The 27,282-nt window shown below is 43.3% G+C and overlaps 1 protein-coding gene across 8 annotated transcripts in view; it reads right to left on the bottom strand.

Annotated features, from left to right (window-relative positions):
• Positions 1–27,282, bottom strand: part of mllt10 (MLLT10 histone lysine methyltransferase DOT1L cofactor) — a 221,360-nt gene that overhangs the window by 170,704 nt on the left and 23,374 nt on the right. For all 8 annotated transcript variants that reach the window (XM_068007104.1, XM_068007106.1, XM_068007105.1 and 5 more), the window contains 2 exons: positions 9,143–9,246; positions 2,172–2,265 (listed from right to left, as the gene is read on the bottom strand). In XM_068007104.1, the coding sequence (XP_067863205.1) occupies positions 2,172–2,265; positions 9,143–9,246 (198 nt within the window). The remainder of the gene's footprint in view (positions 1–2,171; positions 2,266–9,142; positions 9,247–27,282) is intronic.

The raw sequence follows: 27,282 nt of genomic DNA, 5'->3' as shown, positions 1-27,282 counted from the left end.
ACCTTGATATTCAAAAAGCCTGTTAAGATACGGTAGAATAGTGGTTATGTTACTAGACTAGTAATCCAGAGGCCTGGACTAATAATCCAGAGAACTTGAGTACAAATACCACCATGGCAATTTGAGAATTAGAATTCCGTTTAGAAAACCTGGTATCAGCAAAGGTGGCCATGAAGCTGTCAGATTCTCATAAAAACCCAGCGGGTTTACTAATGTTTAGGCAAGGAAACCTCCAGTACCACACCAACATGGTTGACTCTTAATGCCCTCTGAAGCGGCCTAGCAAGCCACTCAGTTGTATCTATGGCAATAAATGTCAGCCTTGATAGCAACACCCACAGTCCAAGAATTAATTTTTTAAAAGGTGCAGCACAATAGGCTACTTAATACGACTGAGTCCTGTGGGACCAGCGGCAGATTTTGGGTTGACAAGGAATATCATTCTTATAGACATCAGGTTGTTATTAATGGTAGCGGTTCTGCATTGGGACCGGTTACAAGTGGAGTCTCTCAGGAATTGGTGTTGGGACCATTGCTCTTCATCATCTTTATCAATGATATGGATGAAGGCATTGAAGGAACTGTCCACAAGTTTGCAGATGCAGGTGTTAGGACCTTAGATGAGGAAAATAGATACTGGTAGATCTAGATGCGATGGGGAACAGGACTTTGTCTGCCAGATCTAATATAGATAAATATAGTGTTATGCACGTGAGTCGGGCTAATGCCATCTTAAAAAAACTTAAGTCACCCAAATAGGCTTAAAAAGCTTGATCTATTCACTTTCAAGATGTGTAGACATTGGGGTGATTTGATGGAGGTATATAAAATAGTTAAAGGATTGTGTTCCTAGTAATAGATTGGGAAAGATCAGAAGTTATGCGTATTACGTTGCGCAAGGATAGGGCGATGTTACATGTTAGGCGGTTCTTCTTTTCCCAGAGAGTAGTAAACCCATGGAACAAAATGCCGGCTTCACACCTTCAAAAGAGAGCTGGACAAATTCCTGGCTGTGGCGGAGATCATGTCTTATAAAAAAAAAAGCTAAAATACCAGGTAATAAACATGGTCAACATGGATTCCTGGACTGGTTTCAGTCACCGAAGGGGGTCAAATAGGAATGTTCCAGATTTTTCCACCATAATTGGCCATAGGTTTTTATCTGGTGTTTTGCCTCTCCTGGGAGACTACATAGCTGCAGGTGGGTGCAGGGTGTTGAATCCTTATGCTTCAGGCATTACAATTGTGGGGGGGGCAGGCTTGGTGGACCAGCTGGCCTTTTCATATTTGTACACCATGCAGAGTTGCATGCTCAAGACTGTTGAGTGGGAGAAACACCCGAGTGTTATAGCACATAAATCTCAAAGTCCTCAATCAGGCTATTGCAAAAGCCTTCATCAGAATAGGTGACTTCCAGTTTGAAAGCAAAACTGTTTTCAAAATTAAAGTGCAAAGGAGTTGTATATTACAGCGTTACCCTCCCACCCATAGAATTCTTTGCATGTAAAGAACAATGCATTTTAACATTAATACTTTATCTGGATCATTTTACTTTACTTTCAACATTCTGCACACAACTAACAACATTCTAGACAGACAGTAACCAAAGGTCATTCATGTTAACTTTTGAGTTTGAAGACTCGATTTAAAATTCCTATCAACACATTTTTTAAAATTATTAAATGTATATATAACATGTTTTTGGAATACTTGCTGAAATTTAACAAATATAATCTAAATAGTAAAACAGTACTAGCTATAAATTGCAGTGCATTTAGTCCCTTTTTATATTCCTTTCTGAGCTCCATTCATTGAAATGGATCAACACCAGCTTTTTAAATTAATAAAACTTACTGGTTTAACACTATTTCATCATGAATCGAATACTCAATATTTTATATATTGGCTATCTGATAATCTTCTTCAAATTAGCAGTTTACATACCTTTCCACAAAATCAGTGGCACACATCAGAAGTGAAATGGTGAGCTCAGAACTGCAAGATGTATACCATCAGTAGAGTGGCATAATTATCTGGCAGACAAGTGTTATGGTAGAACATTTCCCCCTGTTTGCTTGAAGAAACTTAATTCAATCACAAAGGGTTGTTACTTTGGATTCTTCTTTTTACAAAATTCTTACCGTTATCTATGGAAGATTCTTAGCACTTACCAATTTGCCAAAATGGTATTTACAGTAGCCACAGTATTTAACATTATCAGCTTCTGAACCTTCTTCTTCACACAGAAGTCCTGCCAGCTGTGCACTGAAAAAACAGTAAAAACGGTCAAGATAATACTACCAAAGATACTGAATTACATGCTGTAAAATCTGCTCTGAGTAGGTTGCACGAGTATTAAGTTTTCTCTTCCTTCTTTCCTCCCCTCCCCCAATAGTTTCTCAATATTCCAAAGTGTTACTTTAAATGCTTTCTAGTTTCTTCTCTTGTACTAGCTCAAGAGCTTCATTTTCCACTACTCTCTCATTTCATCCAGTAAAACTTCATCACCTTCCATGCTTTATTTGATTTGTACTGTTAAAATCTCTATCACTACTGCATTGAATCATGTGCCAATATTTTTTCCAAGTCTGGACTTCCCCCAAGGGCCTAGTGAGTAAGGATGTCGCCTGTTATAGTATTGTGCCACAAAGACTGAAAGGTCCCAAATTTGACCCTTGGTCGAAACTGAACTAATTCTCTCAGCCAGAGCAGCAGTTGGTTGCCACAACCACCAGCATTGAGATGATAGCAGGTGGAAAGCGTTATCTGCAAGTTGGAAATGAGAAGATAGGTGTGTATATCCAGAGTTGGACGTCTAATGTGATTGGATTGCAGAGAGATCAGCAGATATTGCTGAAACTCCACGCCTCCAATAGGGTACATTAAGTGTGCGCAATGTAGTCAGGAGGATGGTACCAAAGCACTCACATTTTCTTGTGAGCTGTGCTGCTCACCATTCTGCTTAGTGAGAACATAAGAAATCGGAGCAGCAATAGGGAATAGCAGCAATAGGGAATACAGCCCCTCGAGCCTGCTCCGCTGTTTAATAAGATCATGGCTGATCTTCGACCTCAACTCCACTTTCCCGCCCGATCCCCATATCCCTTTATTTCTTTAGTGTCCAAAAATCATTCAACAACTGAGCATCCATACCCCTCTAGGGTAGAGAATTCCAAAGATTCACAACCCTCAGAGTGAAGAAATTCCTCCTCTTCTCAGTCCTAAACAGCCGACTTCTTATCCTGAGACTATGCCCCCTAGTTCTAGACTCTCCAGCCACGAGAAACAGCCTTTCAGCATCTACCCTGTCAAGCCCTCTCAGAATCTTATATGTCTCAATGAGATCATCGCTCATTTTTCTAAACTCCACAGAGCAAAGGCCCATTCTACTCGATGTCTCCTCATAGGACAACCCTCTCATCACAGGAATCAATCCAGTGAACCTTCGTTGCACCGCCTCTAAGGCGAGTATATCCTTCCTTAGGTAAGGACACCAAAACTGCACAGTACTCCAGGTGTGGTCTCACCAAAGCCCTATACAATTGTAGCAAGACTTCCTTACTCTTGTACTCAAACCTCCTTTGCAATAAAGGCCAACATACCATTTGCCTTCCTAATTGCTTGCTGTACCTGTATGCTAACTTTCTGTGTTGCGTGGACAAGGACACCCAAATCCCTCTGAACACTAACATTTAATAGTTTCTCACCATTTAAAAAATATTCTGTTTTCTATTCTTCCTTCCAAAGTGAATAACCTCACATTTCCCCACATTATACTCTATGTACCACCTTCTTGCCCACTCACTTAACCAGTCTACATCCCTTTGCAGACTCTGTGTCCTCCTCACAGCCTACTTTCCCACCTAGCTTTGTATCATCAGCAAACTTGAATACATTATACTCGGTCCCTTCATTAAGTCATTAATATAGATGGTAAATAGCCGAGGCCCAAGCACTGATCCTTGTGGCACCCCATTAGTTACAGCCTGCCAACCTGAGAATGACACGTTTATTCCTACTCTCTTTTCCACCCGTTAACCAATCCTCTATCCATGCTAATATGTTACCTCCAACCCCATGAGCCCTTATCTTGTGTAACAACCTTGTGTGGCACCTTATCAACTGCCTTTTGAAAATCCGAGTATACTACATCCACTGGTTCCCCTTTATCTACCTTGCTAGTTACATCCTCAAAAAACTCCAGTAATTTGTCAAACACGATTTCCCTTTCATAAAACCATGTTGACTCTGCCTAATCATATTTTGATTTCCGAAGTGCCCCGTTACCACTTCCTTAATAATAGATTCCAACATTTTTCCCAACAACTGACGTCAGGCTAACTGCCCTATAGTTCCCTGTTTTCTCCCTCCCTCCTTTCTTGAATAGCGGTGTTACATTTGCTACCTTCCAATCCACTGGGACCGTTCTCTAATCTCGGGAATTTTGGAAGACCACAACCAATGCATCCACTATCTCTGCAGCCACCTCTTTTAGAAACTTAGGATGTAGGCCATCTGTTCCGGGGATTTGTCGGCTTTTAGTCCCATTAATTTCTCCAGTATTTTTTCTTTACTAACATTAACTACTTGAAGTTCCTTACTCTCATTAGACCCTTGGTTCCCCACTAATTCCAGTATGTTTTTTGTTGTGTCTTCTACTATGAAGACAGATACAAAATATTTGTTTAACATCTCTGCCATTTCCTTATTCCCCATTATAATTTCTCCTCTGTCAGCTGCTAAGGGGCCCACATTTACTTTCACTACTCTTCCTTTTTACATTCTTGTAGAAGCTCTTACAATCTGTTTTTATATTTCTTGCTAGTTTACTCTATTCTATTTTCTACCTCATCATCAATTTTTTGGTCATTGTTCTCTGGTTTTTAAAACTCTCCCAATCCTCAGGCTTACTACTCTTGGCAACATTGTAAGCCTCTTCTTTTAATCTAATACGATCCGTAACTTCTTCAGTTCACCATGGATGGATCACTTTCCCTGTAGCATTTTTAATCCTCAATGGAATGTATATTCGTTGAGAAATATGAAATATTTCTTTAAATGTTTGCCACTGCTTATGTACCATCATACTTTTTAATCTAATTTCCCAATCAACCTTGGCCAACTCACCCCTCATACCAAAGTAATTGGCTTTGTTGAATTTAAGACTCTAGTTTCGGACTTATGTACGTCATTCTCAAACTCAAATGAAATTCTATCATATTATGATCACTCTTCCCTAGTGGATCCCTTACTTTGAGATTACTAATTAACCCTGTCTCATTACACAAGACAAGGTCTAGAATGGCCAGTTCCCTGGTTGGTTCCATGATGTATTGTTCTAGAAAACTGTCTCGAATGCATTCCATGAACTCATCCTCCAAACTACTTTTGGCAATTTGATTTGCCCAGTCTACATGAAGGTTTTAGTCCCCCATGGTTATTGCATCACCTTTGTTATAAGCACCTCTTTTGATTAATACTCTGTCCAACAGTATAACTACTGTTCGGAGGTCTATAAACTACTCCCACCAGTGTTTTCTGCCCCTTGTTATTTCTTATCTCCACCCAGACTGATTCTATTTCCTGACCTTCCGAGCCAAGATCCTTTCTCACTACTATCTTTATGTCATCCTTTATTATCAGGGCTACCCCTCCGCCTTTTCCATTTTGCCTGTCTTTTCAAAAAGTCAAGTACCCTGGAATGAAGACTAATGATACCTGTACATCTAGCCAGATCTCAAACCCACATTTGCCAGTTGTCTAATGACAAACCAGTGACTAACCTCCTTTGGGGGTGAAAGAAAGAAAAGAGATGGAGGTAAGCCAGGTTTCTTTGGGACAGAAGTGACTCCAAGATGCAAAACCTGGTGATAAAAGTTAAGAGCCAAGTCAACCCTCTGTGGCATACTTGGTAATCGAATATCTGAACCAGGCTGGCCTGCAGTACTTCAAGGCACTACTGACTGACCTGGTTCATGAATAGAAGCTCGAGGTTTAGATTAGTCACCGTGAGCTGGGATTTTTTCTGTTCAGCTCTAGGTAACACTAGCCAGATCTCAAACCAAGGACCTAACAGCAGCCAAGGGTCCAACAGCTAGAATGGTCCAGGCTGAACTAGCAACATGACGCTTACTAGAGCCCTATTCTAGTAGCTATACGATTTTTGGATGATTAAACTTCAGCAGTACTGCTGCACACAATTGGGTGGCCCTAAACCTCAGCTCTGCCGACTTGCACCTAGGTTCTTTGAATTTAGGTAAGTGTAGCGTGCCTCTATCGGAAGAGTATGCACTACCATCTCGTGAACCGCTGGAAACAATCCATCAGAGTTTGCCTCATCCTAATCCTTCATAACCTTGAAGAATCTCATTAGGTCACCCATTGAACATTCTCAGCTCTAATGAAAAGCCCTAACTGCTCAAGTTTCTCTTCATAACTGGAACCTCTCATCCTTGGTAACATCCTGATGAACCTACACTGTACTTTTTCCATTACGTTATATTCTTTCTCTAATGGGATGGCAAAAATTGTACACAATACTTGAACTCAGCGCAACTAAGTTCAACAGCGCCTCCTTGCTTTTGTATTATACACCTCTTTGATACAAAATTAAAGATTCCGTTTGGCCTTTTTAAGGCCTTATCTACTTGTGCGTCCTTTAGTGACTTGCATATCTGTACATCAAGGTCTGTCTGCTCCTCCTCTCCATTAAAATGTTACCATTTAAAGTGTATTTCCTTTCCCTATCCTTACTTCCAAAATATATTTCACAACTTTTGAATGATAGCATATATGCATTTATTACATTCACAATATTGGAGCTGAAAATGTTTCCAGAAGTATTATTACAAAATCATAACAACTAGCATTTATATAGCACCTTTAATTTAGTAAAACGTTAAATAAGATATTAGCCTTTATCAGGTGTCAATTCCAGACAACAACACAGGCATCACTGAAAACTTTTAGCTGTCGTTTAAACACAGCTCAGGTCATCAAGTTGTTAGACTTTAAGTCACACCATTTCCACCCCCTTTCTCTCCTAAAAACAGTGACTTGTATGGTGCAACAAGTACCAGCAGCCCTCCACTACCTCAGCTAAGTGGCCATCTTCATGCATAAGCATGGACAGTGAACATCAGAATATTTCATAACATGGGCATCACAGTCAATCCCAATCCTATCCTCACCCGATATTAACAGACATGCATTTTACAACAAGGAACAGAAGTTAGCAATCAGAAACAGGAACATAGCCGATTATTCCCCTCCCTACCCAAGCACACAGAGACCAACTGTAGCACACCAACCACTGGGCCAGATGAAATCAGCTAACTCAACATAGATCAGGCATCAAACTTAGGGTCCTGCTGTTCTGAATGGCCAGGTAACACATGGTGAAAATGTATGAATGTCAAGTGAAGATGGCATTGAGCTTGCATATGATGCCATTATGCCCACAACCCCCCACCCAGCATCAAATTGAGTGCTAACACGTACCTTCAAGGCTGATACATGAATAAGCCATTTGTGCGAGGTACTGAAGGGAAACCAGTGCCTGTGGATCCTGCTCAGCAAGGTGTCAACGCCTTCAGGAGAGGAGGGGAGGAGAGACAATATTAAGTAATTCTCCAACTGGCTCAGTTGGTAAGGTCAGTGTGTTCCTGAGCCACACAGGCCACTAAATCCCATGTTTAATTTCTAGTTAACTATTCAATAAAAATAGGAGTAGAGGTGCTGCAATTGGCCACAGTACCCCTAGGCTAGAAGAGGAAAAAGATCATCCAAGTTTCCCAATTTTGATTGCTATCCAGTAACTATAGCTGGAAAGTGCACGTGTTAGGACTTCGGGTAAGGGCAGGATCAAGGTTGGTTATGATGTCCCCCATGATTAACAGTTTGCTGATACTGTCAGCGCTCAGACAGGAAGAAGAGTCACTTGGGCATGGTTCCAGAGGATGACCAATACCCACTGAACCATACCCCAACAGAAGTCAATGCTTTTGGGAAATGGGGAAGGGGGGGGGGGGGGGGGGGGGGGAGTAAATATTAGCTTATTCCATTCAGATGTTTCTCTTCTCCACAATCCCCACTTACATATGTCTGCACTTAATGTAAGTTGATAGAGACATGCTCCGCTGCAGGAGTTACCAGAGGTAGGGATGCACTTGAAGGACCTGATATCAGAGGAGAAAGAAACCATATTCTAGTTCTTCGGCAGGTCTTGGTAAAGATAGGTATATCACAGAGAGGACTAGCCCAATGATCAACGCAGTAGAGCTGCCTCTATAGTCCAGTCCACAAAATTGGCAGAAAATGCGAGAGAAGTGTGCCACTGCACGGGACTGTGTAAGCGGGGAGGTAATACTGATTTTATATAGAACTTTGGTTAGACCACACTTTGAGTACTGCGGCAGTTTTGGCCTCCGTACAACGAAAAGAATGGTAAGAATGTGGAACTCTCTGCCACGAGTGGCTGTACGAGATAACATTAATACATTTAAGGGAAGGCTTGATGCATTTATGAGAAAGGAATTTGGGGAAATATCGGGGCAGGGTGTGGAGAGGTAATTAGAGTGGGAGGAGGCTCGTGTGGAGTATTAACATCGCCATAGACCAGTTGGGCTGAACAGCCTGTTTCTGTGCGGTAGATTCTATGTAATTCTATAGAGTTCTTTTTCATATACCCCCTTCAAATTCTCTCTTTCTCTCCTGAAGCTACCACGTCATGCTGGGGAACTGTTCCACACATCATCAGACACCCCGAATGGCCATTGTTCATTTGTGAGTCCAGACAAGACTGCCAACAGGTACATCAACTGTGAGGAACATCACGGCTGAACTCAAATCTTGTGCTGGTCGGCATCTGTGTGCGCAATATTCTGTACTTATAACTAAATAATTATCAGGTAGAAGAACTGTTGCAAACGTTCCCCCTCTTGCTAGTCCAGAGGTGCCAAGGCCAAATGTAGCAGCACCACTGATGTCTCAGGTGAGATCAGCAAACTCAGCACAGACCAGAATGTACTGGAGATCTTCCTGACTTACATAGCTTAGTATGGCACCACTAGGTACGCATTCATCTGAGTCATTGAGGGAGCCCGTAAGCCCATTTTTCACTTAAAGAAAACACAATACTAACCAAGTTACATGGAAAGCTTGTCGACACCCGTGTTTATTACAAGTCATACAAGCACCGGTTGCTGCTTTACTTTCACGGCCTTGTTCCTCACAGATGTAGCAAGTCTGGAAAAAAAAGTGGACAAATCCTAATTTTTATCAATTAACTAAATTTAGAGGTCCCAGCAATTCTTAATAATAGATGCCATTTCACATGTCCAAAAAAAAATCACAAATAATTTAATAGATTTGCAAGTATTATAAAAAAAAACTTGCATGCATTGCACACTTCTGTTATTGCAATTTTGATCACGCCTTCTGTCAATATTCAGCATTGTAAACTGCAATGCCAAGGTTTTCCATCAATTTTGCCAAGACAAACTATCATATAGTTACAGCCTCTGGCCACCGAGTGGCTCTGTGGAGAATGTCTCAGCTGTCTCACAGCTCAGTCACCATCTGATGTAAACACTGTGTATATTTTATATTATACATCTATATCTATATACACACACACGCTCTATGCGCGCGCGCACACACACGCGCACTGTACGCACACACATATATACACACTATATGAACATATATATATATATACACACACAAACACATATATATGCATGGGCACACTACACACACACACACTCCGACATCCTCCTACGCCCCGACACACTATACACTATACGCACACACCCCTACACAATACATACACTTTTTTTATTCATTCATGGGATGTAGGCGTCGTTGGCAAGGCCAGCATTTATTGCCCATCCCTAAATGCCCTTGAGAAGGTGGTGGTGAGCCGCCTTCTTGAACCGCTGCAGTCCGTGTGGTGAAGGTACTCTCACAGTGCTGTTAGGTAGGGAGTTACAGGATTTTGACCCAGCGACAGATTTCCAAGTCAGGATGGTGTGTGACTTGGAGGGGAACTGGCAGGTGGTGGTGTTCCCATGTGCCTGCTGCCTGTGTCCTTCTAAGTGGTAGAGATCGCGGGTTTGGGAGGTGCTGTCGAAGAAGCCTTGGTGAGTTGCTGCACTGCATCTTGTAGATGGTACACACTGCAGCCACTGCGCGCCGGTGGTGGAGGGAGTGAATATTTAAGGAGGTGAATGGGGTGCCAATCAAGCGGGCTGCTTTGTCCTGTTGTTGGAGCTGCACTCATCCAGGCAAGTAGAGAATATTCCATCACACTCCTGACATGTGCCTTGAAGATATTGGAAAGGCTTTGGGGAGTCAGGAGGTGAGTCACTCACCGCAGAATAACCAGCCCCTGACCAGCTCTTGTAGCCACAGTATTCATGTGGTTGTTCCAGTTAAGTTTCTGGTCAATGGTGACCCCCAGGATGTTGGTGATGAGGGATTCGGCAATGGTAATGCTGTTCAATGTCAAGGGGAGGTGGTTAGACTCTCGGAGATGGTCATTGCCTGGCACGAATGTTACTTGCCACTTATCAGCCCAAGCCTGGATGTTGTCCAGGTCTTGCTGCATGTGGGCATGGACTGCTTCATTATCTGAAGGGTTGCAAATGGAATGGAATACTGTGCAATCATCAGCAAACATCCCCACTTCTGACCTTATGATGGAGGGAAGGTCATTGATGAACCAGCTGAAGATGGATGGGCCTAGGACACTGCCCTGAGGAACTCCTGCAGCCATGTCTTGGGGCTGAGATGATTGGCCTCCAACAACCACTACTATCTTCCTTTATGCTAGGTATGACTCCAGCCGCTGGAGAATTTTCCCCGATTCCCAGTGACTTCAATTTTACTAGGGCTCCTTGATGCCACACTCCGTCAAATGCTGCCTTGATTTCAAGGATTTTGACCCAGCGGCGATGACGGAACGGCGATATATTTCCAAGCTGGATGGTGTGTGACTTGGAGGGGATCATGCAGGTACACCTACACCCACACCTGTGCGCGCCCCCCACCTTGCGCCCCCACTCTTCGGAGCTATTATCTGAAGTTCCTAGTATCAGCATTTCAAAGATTCAAAATATTACTGGAAAAGCTCTCCTATCCTGAAAAGTTAAATAAAGAAGTAAAATGAAGTCTTGATTCAGGAAGCACACTACATCAAAACTATCTACATCACATACCATAGTACAGTCCTCTGGTTGTATAGATATACATATACACATCTGTCTATAATTTTAAACACATGGGGGCTGAATCTTGTCTTCAGGTGTATGTCCGTTCTAATTTGGTTAGCACACCTTTGGCACGCATTAGAATTTGAGGTACAAAAAGCATTCAATTCTCCAGTCTACATTTTAATAATTATTTACACCACCAGATGCAAACTCAGATGGATCAAGGGATGACGTGGTAGCAGAGGATAACTGCATACAAGTGAAATGCAGATGCGGATAATTAAAAGGGGAGAGCCACAATGGATAGGCAAAAATTCAGAAAGCTTCCTGAGCGCCTTAAAAGGTATCCAAACCTATCAGCAGCATTTGCCACGTCTGAAGCAGCACGGGGTTAAGTGGCAGGCCAAGATGAAGGGAAAGGCAGCTTATAGGTGCAGTCTGCAGACAATTTATGGAGCAGCCGAGCAACCAGACCAGTTTAATAGCTGCTGAAGTCAAGGTGCTGTTACATGAGCTGCTTCCAAGGAGGACTGCCCTCTGTGCCATTCCACAGCACCCAAGTCTGAAAGTACAGTCAAGTCCAAGGCCACAGCTGACTGTTACTGCAAGTGCAAACCCTCTACTACATGGAAGTCACAGGTGTCCTTAACAGTAAATGGCACAGCTCAGCATCTGCTTCTCTGCTGACCTAGATCCTGAGAATACAGGTCCCATTGGTCATTCCCAGACCTTACAATGTTTGGTCGCACCTACCAAGATGTCACCAAACAGGCAATGCTGGATTCTGATCACCCTGGCACACAGTACTATGTAAAGTGTGGTGTGCTGTCATTGGAGTGCTTTGGAAGAACCTTCTAGAACGGCTAGTGGTGCAATCACATCTCAGTGATAACAGCAGGAGTCTACGGGAATATTATCCTTTGAGAAGAGGAGCCTCCACCAATGTAATTTAATGTTAGTATATTCAAGTTTTGTTTATTTATCATGTTACATGTGACACCTGGAACTTTGAACGGTAAACGGAAAAAGAACTAACATTTATAAAGGTCTTTTCATGTCCACAGGACATTTCCAACGTCACAGCTAACAAATTGCTTTGAAGTGCAGTAAGTATTCTTATGCAGGCTAACAGCAGCTAATTTGTGCACAGGTCCATCAAATAGCAATGAGATAAATGGCCAGTTAATCTGTTTTGGTGGTGTTGGATGAGGGACAAATATTGGCCAGGACATCTGGAGCACTCCCCTGCTCTGTTATGAATATAAGAAATAGGAGCAGGAGTAGGCCATCCAGCCCCTCGAGCCTGCTCCGCCACTCAACAAGATCATTGCTGATCTTCCACCTCAACGCCATTTTCCTGCACCATCCCCATATCCCTCGATCCCTTTAATATCTAGAAATCTATCGATCTCTGTTTTGAATGTACTCAATGAGTGAGCCTCCACAGCCCTCTGGGGTAGAGAATTCCAAAGATTCACCAACCTCAGTGAAGAAATTTCTCCTCATCTCAGTCCAAAATGACCTACCCCTTATTCTGAGACTGTGACCCTCTGGTTCTGTACTCCCCAGCCTGGGGAAACATCCTCCTTGCATCTACCCTGTCGCGCCCTGTAAGAATTTTGTATGTTTCAATGAGATCACCTCTCATTCTTCTAAACTCTAAAGAATACAGGCCTAGTCTACTCAATCTCTCCTCATACGACAATCCGGCCATCCCAGGGATCGTCTGGTGAACTTTTGTTGCACTCCCTCTATGCCAAGTATATCCTTTCTTAGGCAAGGAGACCAAAATTGTACACAATACTCCAGGTATGGTCTCACCAAGGCCTTTCATAATTGCAGTAAGACATTTTTACTCCTGTACTCAAATCCTCTTGTGATAAAGGCCAACATACCATTTGCCTTCCTAATTGCTTGCAGCATCTGCATGTTACCTTTCGGTGACTCATGTACAAGGACACCCAGGTCCCTTTGAACATCAACATTTCCCAATCTCTCACCATTTAAAAAATACTCTGCATTTCTATTTTTCCTACCAAAGTGGATAACTTTACATTTTTCCACATTATATTCCATCTGCCATGTTCTTGCCCACTCACTTAGCCTGCCTATATCCCCTTGAAGCCTCTTTGCATCCTCCTCACAACTCACATTCCCACCTAGTTTTGTGTCATCAGCCAACTTGGAAGTATTACATTTGGTCCCCTCATCCAAATCATTGATATAGATTGTGAATAGCTGGGGCCCAAGTACCGATCCCTGCGCAAACCCATGAGTCACAGTCAGCCAACTTGAAAAAGACCCGTTTATTCCTACTCTCTGGTTAACAGACAGAAAACAATTCTCAATCCATGCCAGTATATTACCCCCAATTCCATGTGCTCTAACTTTGTTCACCAACCTCCTGTGTGGGACCTTATCGAAAGCCTTCTGAAAATCCAAATCCCCTTAATCTATTCTACTGGTGACATCCTCAAAGAACTCCAATAGGTTTGTCAAGCATGATTTCCCTTTCATAAATCCATGTTGACTCTGCCAAATCCTATTATTATTTTCTAAGTGTCCTGTTATCACATCCTTTATAATAGATTCTTGCATTTTCGCTACTACTGATGTCAGACTAACAGGTCTGTAGTTCCCTTTTTTCTCTCTCTCTCCTTTCTTAAATAGTGGGGTTACATCTGCTACCCTCCAATCTGCAGGAACCGTTCCAGAATCTATAGAATTTTGGAAGATGCCAACCAATGCATCCACTATCTCTATAACCACCTCTTTCAAAACCTTGGGATGTAGGTCATCAAGTCCTTGGGATTTATCGGCTTTCAGTCCCATTAATTTCTCTAGTACCAATTTTTTAAATATTGATTTCCTTCAGTTCCTCATTCTTGTCAGACCCTAGCTTCTCCAGTATTTCTGGGAGATTTTTTGTGTCTTCTTCAGTGAAGACAGACACAAAGTATTCGTTTAATTTCTCTGCCATTTCCTTATTCCCCAGCACCATGAGATCCTTTACATCCACCTGAACAGGCAAATAGGGCCTCAGTTTAACATCTTATGCAAGAAACAGCACCTCTGACAATGCAGCACTACCTCATTACTGCACTGAACTGCCAGCCTAGATTATGTGCTCGAATCCTGTAGTGAGAATTGAACCTATAACCTTCTGTCTCCCAGGTGAGAGTTTTACCACTGATTCAAACTTACACTTTGGCCCAGAAATCTGTTTGCACCAACCTGCTGGCACTAGCTAGGCACAGGGAACAATCCCTATACTGGAACAGGTAGGCCAGAGGCACACCCAACATTGGGCCTCAGTGGAGGTGATCGGGGGAGGGGAGGAGTCAATTGGGAGAGGGTTGAGCGGGGTCTGGGAATAGTCTTCAGCACACCTGCTCCTCCCGGCTCTACATTCAGATAACTATATTTTTTGTTACCTTTCTGGATGCAGCCTCCAGTGGTCCCTTTAACACAGCCCAATTTTACAAAGGGAGCCTCAAACAGGCGCTAGGCTAGGCCCCCTATTGGCAAATGCAAAGGGCCTAACATCTGTTTCAGGCACAGGCCCTGGACACTTCTTTTTCTGCCTTTACCAATATGACGGGCAGCATATTTTCAGTACACAATGTGCACTCACATGCCACCTGCCATATTGAGCGCCTCGGCGTCCATTTTACACCTGTAAGACAGGCATAGCATGAATAAATTTCAATGCCATGGTACTTTCAAGTTTTGCCATAGTTTAATATTTATATATTTTGTGAAGTACTTTACATGCATCTGTTTAATTTATTTGTTTGAGAGGGAACTGAAAAAAAACTGCAAAAAAAAAAGGAAATTTCTGAAAAGACCACTAGTACAGTGAAACCTGTACAAACAGACACCCTCAAAAAATGGACACTTATTGAAAGTACCAAATCGCTTACATTGTAATAGATACAAGCTGCACCATGAAACCACGGACACTCGCAAATTACGAACGACAGACAGCCTTCAATGCACCAAGTCCGTTCACAACTTAAAGCACGGGGCATGCGGGTAAGTGCAGCGGGTGAAAGAAACAGCTTTTGCGGAATGGAGATCTCTTTACCCAGCATCCATAGTGGCAGAAAAGCCACTCTCTCAGATTAAATGTTTGCACGGTTCTGTCCCAGGGATAGAGAGGATCTCTGCTGCTATGGAAGCTGGGTAAAGAACTCCCCATTCCACAAAATCGGGGAACTGCCTGTCAGGCATCGGGAGCACTGAAATGGGAGGGGGGGTGCTGCTGAAATCATGGGCTGGGGGTCCGGGATTGTGATAGGGTTGACCTGAAATTGCAGGGGGGGTCTCAAGGGTTGGGGGGGGGGGGGGGGGGGGGAAGAGGGAGACTCGGGAATGGGGACAGGGAAAGAAGACTGGGGAATAGGGTCTCGTGGGGAGAGGACGACAGGGGAATGGTGGCTCGGGTGGAAAGATGGAGAGAATGGTATCCCCTTTGCCCCGCCCTCGGTTTCCCCTCTTCGCCTGCTCATGGGTGGCCTCCTGATTCTTGGAACTTGAACAGCTGCTGGCATAAAATGACAAATAAAGATTCTGAACTACAGGGGACCCAACCGTTATAAGCTCAATGTCACCGCCCGGTCTGGCCTATACGTTACTCCAGACCCAAAGCAATGTGGGTGATTCTTAAGTGCCCTCTGAAATGGCCTAGCAAGCCACTCAGTTGTACAATCTCGCTTAAAAAGTCATAAGAATAAAACTGGATAGACCACCCGGCACCGGACACGACAAAGGAAAACCAAGCCCAATCGACCCTGCAAAGTCCTCCTCACTAACATCTGGGGACTTGTGCCAAAATTGGGAGAGCTGTCCCACAGACTAGTCAAGCAACAGCCTGACATAGCCATACTCACAGAATCAAACCTTTCAGCCAACATCCCAGACTCTTCCATCACCATCCCTGGGTATGTCCTGTCCCACCGGCAGGACAGACCCACCAGAGGTGGCGGTACAGTGATATACAGTCAGGAGGGAGTGGCCCTGGGAGTCCTCAACATTGACTCTGGACCCCATGAAATCTCATGGCATCAGGTCAAACATGGGCAAGGAAACCTCCTGCTGATTACTACCTACCGCTCTCCCTCAGCTGATGAATCAGTCCTCCTCCTCCACATGGAGGAGGCACTGAGGGCAACAAGGGCACAGAATGTACTCTGGGTTGGGGACTTCAATGTCCATCACCAAGAGTGGCTCGGTAGCACCACTACTGACCGAGCTGGCCGAGTCCTGAAGGACATAGCTGCCAGACTGGGCCTGGTGGTGGGCAGTTGGTGAACGAACCAACGCGAGGGAGAAACTTACTTGACTTCGTCCTCACCAATCAACCTGTCGCAAATGCATCTGTCCATGACAGTATTGGTAGGAGTGACCACTGCACAGTCCTTGTGCAGACGAAGTCCAGTCTTCGCACTGACGACACCATCCAACGTGTTGAGTAGCACTATCACCGTGCTAAATGGGATAGATTCAGAACAGATCTAGCAGCTCAAAACTGGGCATCCATGAGGTACTGAGGGCCATCGGCAGCAGCAGAATTGTATTCCACCACAATCTGTAACCTCATGGCCCAGCATATTCCTCACTCTACCATTACCAACAAGCCAGGGATCAACCCTGGTTCAATGAGAAGTGTAGAAGAGCACCAGGCATACCTAAAAATGAGGTGCCAACCTGGTGAAGCTACAACTCAGGACTACATGCATGCTAAACAGCGGAAGCAACATGCTAAAGACAGAGCCAAGCAATTCCACAACCAATGGATCAGATCAAAGCTCTGCAGTCCTGTCACATCCAGTCGTGAATGGTGGTGGACAGTTAAACAACTAACGGGAGGGGGCGGCTCTGTAAACATCCCCACCCTCAATGATGGCAGAGTCCAGCACGTGAGTGCAAAAGACAAGGCTGAAGCGTTTGCAAACATCTTCAGCCAGAAGTGCCGAGTGGATGATCCATCTCTGCCTCCTCCCGATATTCCCAGCATCACAGAAGCCAGTCTTCAGCCAATTCGATTCACTCCACATAATATCAAGAAACGGCTGAGTGCACTGGCTACAGCAAAGGCTATGGGCCCCAACAACATCCCGGCTGTAGTGCTGAAGACTTGTGCTCCAGAACTAGCCACGCCTCTAGCCAAACTGTTCCAGTACAGCTACAACACTGGCATCTACCCGACAATTGGGAAAATTGCCCTGGTATGTCCTGTCCACAGAAAGCAGGACAAATCCAATCCGGCCAATTACCGCCCCATCAGTCTACTCTCGATCATCAGCAAAGTGATGGAAGGTGTCGTCGACAGTGCTATCAAGCGGCACTTACTCAACAATAACCTGCTCACTGATGCTCAGTTTGGGTTCCGCCAGGACCACTCGGCTCCAGACCTCATTACAGCCTTGGTCCAAACATGGACAAAAGAGCTGAATTCCAGACGTGAGGTGAGAGTGACTGCCCCTGACATCAAGGCAGTATTTGACAGAGTGTAGCACCAAGGAGCCCTAGTAAAACTGAAGTCAACGGGAATCAGAGGGAAAACTCTCCAGTGGCTGGAGTCATACCTAGCACACAGGAAGATGGTGGTGTTTGTTGGAGGCCAATCATCTCAGCCCCAGGATATTGCTGCAGGAGTTCCTCAGGGCAGTGTCCTAAGCCCAACCATCTTCAGCTGCTTCATCAATGACCTTCCCTCCATCATAAGGTCTGAAATGGGGATGTTCGCTGATGATTGCACAGTGTTCAGTTCCATTCGCAACCCCTCAGATAATGAAGCAGTCCCTGCCCGCAGGCAGCAAGGCCTGGGCTGAGAAGTGTAAAGTAACATTCGCGTCAGACAAGTGCCAGGCAATGACCATCTCCAACAAGAGAGAGTCTAACCACCTCCCCTTGACATTCAATGGCATTACCATCACCATATCCCCCATCAACAACATTCTGGGGGTCACCATTGACCAAAGACTTAACTGGACCAGCCATATAAATACTGTGGCTACAAGAGCAGGTCAGAGGCTGGGTATTCTGTGGCGAGTAACTCACCTCCTGACTCCCCAAAGCCTTTCCACCATCTACAAGGCACAAGTCAGGAGTGTGATGGAATACTCTCCACCTGCCTGGATGAGTGCAGCTCCAACAACACTCAAGAAGCTCGACACCATCCAAGATAAAGCAGCCCGCTTGATTGGCACCCCACCCACCACCCTAAACATTCACTCCCTTCACCACCGGCACACTGTGGCTGCAGTGTGTATGATCCACAGGATGCACTGCAGCAACTCGCCAAGGCTTCTTAGACAGCACCTCCCAAACCCTCGACCTCTACCGCCTAGAAGGACAAGAGCAGCAGGCTCATGGCGGTGTTTGTTGGAGGCCAATCATCTCAGCCCCAGGATATTGCTGCAGGAGTTCCTCAGGGCAGTGTCCTAGGCGCAACCATCTTCAGCTGCTTCATCAATGACCTTCCCTCCATCATAAGGTCTGAAATGGGGATGTTTGCTGATGATTGCACAGTGTTCAGTTCCATTCGCAACCCCTCAGATAATGAAGCAGTCCCTGCCCGCAGGCAGCAAGGCCTGCACGTTCCCCTCCAAGTCACACACCATCCCGACTTGGAAATATATCGCCGTTCCATCATCGTCGCTGGGTCAAAATCCTGGAACTCCCTTCCTAACAGCACTGTGGGAGAACCTTCACCACACGGACTGCAGCGGTTCAAGAAGGCGGCTCATCACCACCTTCTCAAGGGCAATTAGAGATGGGCAATAAATGCTGGCCTCGCCAGCGACGCCAACATCCCATGAAAGAATAATTTTTAAAAAAAGGTAAATCCTATAACATGTGATCCAACGTTACATGGTCAGAGCATCACGTGTTCAAGCCTCCAGAGTTGGCAACCCTACTCCACCAGTACGTCAGGTACTGATGAGCTGCTAACAGCTCCCTACCCACCTCCGAGTACTTCAAACATTAGCAGCTGCAGCACATGGAGGGAGGATGTACCGGACAGGGGTCTGCGGGACATTATTACCTCCCTTTCCCCCCCCCTCCCCCGACACCAATTTGGCTGCTATCTCCCAGGCACTCTGGCCCTACAGCAGCCACCTCGCCCTGTGCAGACTGCCAACGTAGCAGATCCCAGGATCAAAACATCCCTCCTTCAATGGAAAAGGACCCTGGGATGGCAACGAACTGGGAAATCCAACAAACAGAAAATGCACTGAAATCACATCCTGTTGACAGGGTTCCAGAATTAGGCACGATCCCAGGTGAGGACAAAAGAAGAAGGGACACGGGCATGGGGGAACAAGAGTGCAGGCACAGGGGAATGAAAAAAAGGGGAGGGGGAAGGAAAAAGAGAAGACGAGAGAGGCAGGAAAAAGCATGCACAGAAAGTAAAAGAGCAAGAAATATTTCCTCACCATGATTTTGGAACAAATGACCCTTTCTCTTTTACAAAGAGATTTATCGAGTCCTTTTTTAAAAAAAAACTTTTATTGTTTTCTGTTCACCAACCCCACTCGTAACCTGTTCCACAAGTCTACCACCATCTTGGCTTAAAAAAATTCCTTAAATTTCCCATTGTGACAATTACCTTTAAACTGTGTCCCTTAATCCTCAAACCCTGTGCCTGATGGAACTGTCAGGGGTACAAATTATGCATACCTGTGAAAATCTTAAAATACTTCAATCAAGTGCCCCTCCTCCCTTTTTCAGAGTAGATTCCAAGGCACTCTCTTTACTCAGCTCTGCAATTTTAGGAATCAGCCACGTAGCCCTCCTCTGAATCCCCACAGTAATTCTACATCTTTCCTGTAATACTGAAGATAGCAGATAGAGGCACTGGAGAAGGTGCAAAAAAGATCTACAAGGATGATACCAGAACTGAGAGATTATAATTATCAGGAAAGATTGAACAGGCTGGGGCTCTAATAGAGGTCTTTAAAATTATGAAGGAGCTTGATGGGGTAGACGCAGAGATGTTTCCACTTGTGGGGAGTTCAAAACTAGGGGTCATCAATACAAGATGGTCACGAATAAATCCAATAAGGAATTCAGAAAAAACTTCTTTACCCAGAGAGTGGTTAGAATTTGGAACTCGCTACTGCAAGAAGATGTTGAGGCGAATAGAATAGGTGGATTTAAGGGGAAGGTAGATAAGTACATAAGGGAGGAAGGAATAGAATGACACGCTGATATGGTAAATGAAGTAGGGTGGGAGGGGGCTCATGTGGTGCATAAAAACCAGCATAGACCGATTGGTTCCAATGGCCTGTAATTTGTGTAATTACTGTAATGCTGTAATTTCTATGTTATTTTATTCCAGATGCTACCTCACTAAGACGAAATACAATTTCAACATCATTTTCTTAGACTAATAAGTCTGGTTATATACCCCAATATTTTATTTGCTTTCATCGCCACCTCGAACACTAAAGCTGATTGTGGGGTTTTGCTGGGTAAATTGTTAAAAACAATCTCTTCCTGCTGTTACCTAGAATCATAGAATGATACAACATAGACCATTCGGCCCATCGCCCATGAAAGAGCTATCCAATTAGTCCCACTGACCCGCTCTTTCCCCATAGCCATGCAAATTTTCTCCCTTCAAGTGTTTATCCAATTCCCTTTTGAAAGTTATTATTGAATCTGCTTCCACCACCCTTTCGAACAGTGCATTCCAGATCATAACAACTTGCTGAGGAAAAGATTTTCTTCACGTTGCCTCTGGTTCTTTTACCAGTTACCTTAAATCCGTATCCTCTGGTTACCGACCCATCTGTCACTGAAAACAGTTTCTCCTTATTTACTCTCATCAAAACCCTTCATGATTTTCAACACCATTAAATCTCCCTTTAACCTTCTCTGCTCTAAGAAGAACAACCCCAGCTTCTCTAGTCTCTCCACGTAACTGAAGTCTTTCATCCCTGCTATCATTCTAGTCAATCTCTTCTGCACCCTCTCTAAGGCCTTGACATCCTTCCTAAAGAAATGGCCACAACACTTCAGCTGGGACCTTAGAATTGTTTTATAAAGGTTTGGCATAACTTCCTTGCTTTTGTACTCTATGCCTCTATTTATAAAGCCATGGGTCACATATGTCTTTTTCATAGAATCATAGAAAGGTTACAGCATGGAAGGAGGCCATTCAGCCCATCGAGTCCATGCCAGCTCTATGCAAGAACAATCCAGCTAGTCACACTCCCCCGCCCTTTCCCCGTAGCCCTGCAAACTTTACCTTTCAAGTACTTATCAGTTCCCTTTTGAAAACCATGATTAAATCTACCTCCACCACCCCCTCGGGCAATGCATTCCAGATCCTAACCACTCGCTGTGTATAAAAGTTTTTCCTTATGTCACCTTTGGTTCTTTTGCCAATCGCCTTAAATCTGTGTCCTCTGGTCCTTGACCCTTCCACCAATGGCAACAGTTTCTCTCTATCTACTCTGTCTTGACCATTCATGATTTTGAATACCTCTATTAAATCACCTCGCAACTGTCTCTGTTCCAAGGAGAACAACCCTAGCTTCTCCAGTCTATCCGCATAACTAAAGTCTATCATCCCTGGAATCATTCTAGTAAATATCTTCTGCACCCTTTCTAACACCTTCACATTTTTCCTGAAGTGCAGTGCCCAGAACTGGACACAATACTCTAGTTGTGGCTGAACCAGTGTTTTATAAAGGTTCATCATGACTTCCATACTTTTGTATTCTATGCCTCTATTTATAAAGCCCAGGATCCCGTATGCTTTTTTAACCACTTTCTCAACCTGCCCTGCTACCTTCAATGTTTTGTGCACATATACCCCCAGATCTCTCTGTTCCTGTACTCCTTTTAGAGTTGTGCCTTCTAGTTTATATTGCCTCTCCTCGTTCTTCCTATCGAAATGTATCACTTCGCATTTTTTTGCGTTAACAGCCTTCTCAACTTGTCCTGCCACCTTCAAAAGACTTGTGTATGTACAACCCCAGGTCTCTCTGTTCTTGCACCCCCTTTAAAATTGTACCTCCAGCATATTACCATTTAATACACAATAAACATTCTCCCTTCTTCTATCTGATGTCATGGCTTTAGTTATCATGTTGAACTCAATCCATCACCACCCTGCCCACTAACCTGGCCTGTCCATATCTCTTTGGATGCATAGGCCAATGTGGAATAATCCAATCCTTGGAAAATACTCCATCCTCTGATTCATTCATTCATAAAAATCACATGAACAACAGCCCCAACTCCAATGGTAACCAGTTTCCAGTCTGGTATATCCCCATATACCACCACTCTTTCACTCATGCATCATTGCAGCCTAATATTTTGGTATCTATCCCACGGATACGGTGAATCAATTCTCAGCTTTCAAAGTTACTTGTTTGTGGGACAGCGTCAAATGCCTTCCTGAAATCCAAGAAGGTAATATTCACCAGCTCACCTTTATCGACCAGATATGTAACCTCCTCAAAGAAATTCAGTAAATTTCTCGGACACTATCTGTCCCTTGTGAACTCATACTCTCTAATCAGACCCTGTACTTCAGCTGATTTTAGCTACAGCCAGCTGACACGACTGAGAGAAAAAGAGATGCATGAATATTCAAAAAGATCATCGAAGAGGAGCAATGGAAACAAAATTCAGACTACCTATGTGGATGGCCGAACATTTGGGTACAGACAGAGTGAAAAGTGGAAATGTCTTGTGAAACTTGCTGAAATTTATATGTAATGGTGGTATTTATTACATCCACCTTCAGTGGCTAAGGGAAATACTATTTCCCAGGACCAAATCAAAAAGTGTTTAGTTCGCCATCTCAGAGTAGATCACTTACAAACTTATTTCCAAATCCTTTTGATGGCAATGTGGACTCATCTTCCACCTCTACATCCTAGCACATCCTGCACTTGCAACAGCGTAACCCGTGACCCACCATGAGCAACAATATGGGAACTGTGCCAGCATATAAAGACATTTCAATATTGTACATTTTTGTTCTTCACACTTTGGCAACACACTTGCAAATTTCTGTGATTGCTCAAATTTCAAATTTATAAAACAAATCACAACTGAACAGGTAAGCAACAATCCAAACAACAAGTGGGTTCATGAAGCTCAAAAAAAGTCCAATCAAAAATAAGCAGTTAGCTCACAGCTGTCAATAGCGAGGTGTAGAAGGGAAGCCAATTAAATTGCTCTGAAGGATTTTCAATTAATATTTCAGATGCTCGGTACCTTTCTCCACAAAATGAGGACTTAAAACAAGGTTTGTAAGATAAGAGACATAACAAAATATGATAATGATTAAACTTACCTGTACATAAATATTTTCTGGGTTCGAAATGCCTCCAACAATGGTTTCCATCTTAGGTCTGTGCCCATTTCAGAAGCCTGAAATTCAGTTCATAGGGTTTCAGGGCCACTGTAGGCAAAAACAGCAGCCAATTTGTCCACAAACAGTAACAGGATAAATGGCCAGTTAATTTTTTTTGGGTGCTGTTAAGGGTTAAATATTTACCATGATGCCAGGACAACTCCCTGCTTTTTTGAAAAAAGTGCCATGGGATCTTTTACATCCACCTGAACAGGGCAGACAGGACCTCAGTTTAACATCTCATTGGAAAGATGGCACCTACAATAATGCAGCATTCCCTCAATGCTCCGAGTGTCAACCTAGATTATGTGCTCAAATCCTGGAATGGGGCTTTTAACTGAAAGTCCTACCACTGAGTCAAGCTGACAATGCCACAGAACTGCACTGGAAACCAATTCTCAGCTTTCAAATTTACTTGTCTGTGGATGAAATTACTGTGCATTTAATACATGCTCATAGGCAGTTTCCTCTTATTTTGTTTTATTAAAGAGAGCTTTTACTCATAAGGAGTCATGGTGATAGTCTGGCTCAGTCAATGCGAGAGATTTCAAGTCCCAATCAAGTGCCTTTGGAGATGTTGGTTTAAATTGCACTGCTGTCAGATGGTGCAGCAGTTCAACAACAATAATGTAAAAAAACTGAATTTAGGCAGCAGCACAAAGGACAAACGTGCTTGCAGTGGGGAATTGATGGCTTTTCTTTACATCATCTCAAATTTGCTTTCAAATCCACCACCACAGTAGCTGGATATAGCGTGTAAGGTTTTTTTTTTGATGTGGAGATGCCGGTGATGGACTGGGGTGGACAAATGTAAGAAGTCTTACAACACCAGGTTATAGTCCAACAGCTTTATTTGAAATCACAAGCTTTCGGAGGCTTCCTCCTTAGTGGGCTTCCACTGACTCAAACACGATGGCTGTCCCCTGCCCTCCCCTCCTCTCAAACACTGGGAACAGTGGTGCAAATTTAGAGCTTGGTACTTTAGGTCTGGATGATTGGTTAGGACAGGCTCCTCCCCAAGTCCAAGTTAAGTTTAGTATTATTTCCTTGTGTAGTTTACATAAAGCAGTTGCTTTAATAATTGTCTTACACCTCCATTTATCAATGGACAGCAGTAACCGGTCAATTTTCTTACTATGCTATCGCTCCCTGACTTGTCATCACAAAAGTATTCCTGTCCAGAAGGCAGCAGAAACCCTACCAATTCACTAACCACCCCACACACTTGAGATCAGGTGAGACTTCCCCAAGAAACCTAATTCTGCTTTTTGAAGATCACCATTGGGCAAGATTAACCTTATTTGTTAATTTTAAGGGTTTTACTCCTATTGAGGCATTGGTACACAGTTGCTTCAGACAAGCTGTTCACACTGACAGTGGGTTTTAAAACTGAGGAGTAAATAAAAAAATTAGGAAGTGTTATTTCACACAGCACTCCCGTAAAGCCTCAGTTGGTAAATAGAACACATGGGATGGTACTAATCACCAGGAAACCTGCAGGTTTAATTCTTGATCTGCATCAAGTTAGCTGATTTCAGATGTGATGGTGGGACATCACAATTGGCCTTAGTGAAGCAGGGCTCGGAAAATATTCTGGTTTTAATCAACCAAAATTCCCAATCATGATTCCAATCTGGTATGCCTGCTAGAAAGTGCACTCGTGCAGACATTGGCTGAGAACATAGCCTATGATATTCATTATGCAGGTTTACTCATGAAGAATGATAACTGGACTGAGACACTGTTGTGCTGCTAGTCTGAATCATCACCTTCATACAAGCGATTATAAACAAGTGGAACATGTCATGAGGGAAGGCGACGAAAGCAAGCTCCAGGATAACTGGATGCATTTCTCCAGGGAAAAAAAAGGGAGTAAGGGAAAGGATGAAAAGATGAGAGGGTGTGGGTGGAGATTAATCCATAAAAGATGTGAACGTATTGAACTATATGTCTTTTTCTTGTTCCTAACATTTGCTATGTTATTTACTTTAAGCAAAAAATATTACCTATTTAAAAAAAGTTTATATTCTGTAAACAAAGAAACCTTACCCCATCACAAAAAGCAGAGTACTGGACAATAATACACGATGAATGGGAATCACTCTCCTTCCAAGGTGGTGTGGAGGAGTTTTTAAAATCTGAATATAAGCAATTGCCCTATTCCTACTGCAATCTAGATCTCCAATCAATACATTGCAAAACAAAACAGGAGCATGGAATTTCACAAGTCAGGAATGGGTATTCACAGTTCTTAGGGACTGCAAGAAATACAAGTACATTGTTGCAAAGCTAAACATATTCTCAATGGTTCTTTGTACACCATCCTCCATCGCACCTGGCATAGGTCCAGGGACTGTGCAGCAGCTTACAAGTATCAAGGCAACAGGTACCTAGTTGAGAATTAGACCACTAGTTTTAAAAACATACTATAGAGAGACCCCTATAGATATCAATGAACTTTCAAGGATCCCTGTTCTAACTTACAAATTATAGTGTCAGCTACCAAAAGAAAAACAATGCAATCATTCCAGAAAACCTGTTTTATTTATATACAACAAAAATGAACATTAAAAATCAAAAAATGTAGAGAAATATTCAGAAACTTGATGGTCACATGGACATCCTACGGTCAAGAATTCTAATTTGTAAACCTATAATTCAGGCAACAATGAAGTACAATATCTGCATTCTTTGGAGGGGCACTGATGCTGGAAAACAAAACTCAAATTTCACGACAGCACAGAGTCCACTGAGCTATCCTGCAAGTTATGCTAGGAGTTATGCTTTTTTTTTTAAAAAAGGGACTGTTTGGGGTCATTAAAATGTGGCATTTTACTTGCGTTTAGTCCTACTGTAAAGAATGATATTCCACTCCAATTTTCCAATTTACTTCCAGTACTGTAATATGACCAATTGAGAAATATAAAACATACCCAAAGACCAGCATGTAAGTTTTCTAGAGTCAATGTTTTATTAAGTTGAAGTAGAATTTACAACCAAAAAATCAGAAATCACAAATAAAACCCACTTTTCTGTGCACATTTCAGATTTCCCTCAACTGAGAACTAGTGCCACAAGCTGGCTTTTTTGCTGCTGTTGCACGGTCACTTTTCAAGAATCACAACAGGTTGTAATTGGTACATTCTCAGACACAGGCTCTTAAAAAAAATATTAAGTTTACCTCGGTTAAACTTTGGAAATTTGTTCTCTTTTCCAAAATTATTTGAAGAAATGCCACCTGGCTTTTAGTGTTCAGGTCTTTTGCAAATATAGATGAGGGGAAGTGGGGCTGACAGACAACCAATTCTAATATGTCCTGTGAACGATAAATCTTGCTGCCAATAATAAAAAGAACCTGCTGCGCTCTGCGGCATGCCATCCCAAAATGTGGTGATGTTCATCAGATTCAGAAGGGAGGCAGCTGCTTTCTGGGAGTTGCAGCACAGAGTGATACTGCTGCATTCCAAGACTAGCTTGAGCTTCTTTACTGATAGAATGTTACTGCACAGCAACAGGCCATTTAGCCCAACAAGTTTGCACTGGTGTTCTTCTTCACAAATTACAAGTCTAAGTTCTGCTTGCTTCCCATACCCGTTAATATTTCACTTTTTCAATCAACTAATTCCCTTTAAAAAGAATTTAAGGACTACATTGTAATTAACCATTTATGGCACAGAATTC

Source organism: Heptranchias perlo, chromosome 2 (assembly GCF_035084215.1).
Source record: "Heptranchias perlo isolate sHepPer1 chromosome 2, sHepPer1.hap1, whole genome shotgun sequence".
Classification (NCBI taxonomy): domain Eukaryota; kingdom Metazoa; phylum Chordata; class Chondrichthyes; order Hexanchiformes; family Hexanchidae; genus Heptranchias; species Heptranchias perlo.
Note: the sequence above shows the minus strand (reverse complement) of the source record. Positions and strands in the feature narration are given on the sequence as shown.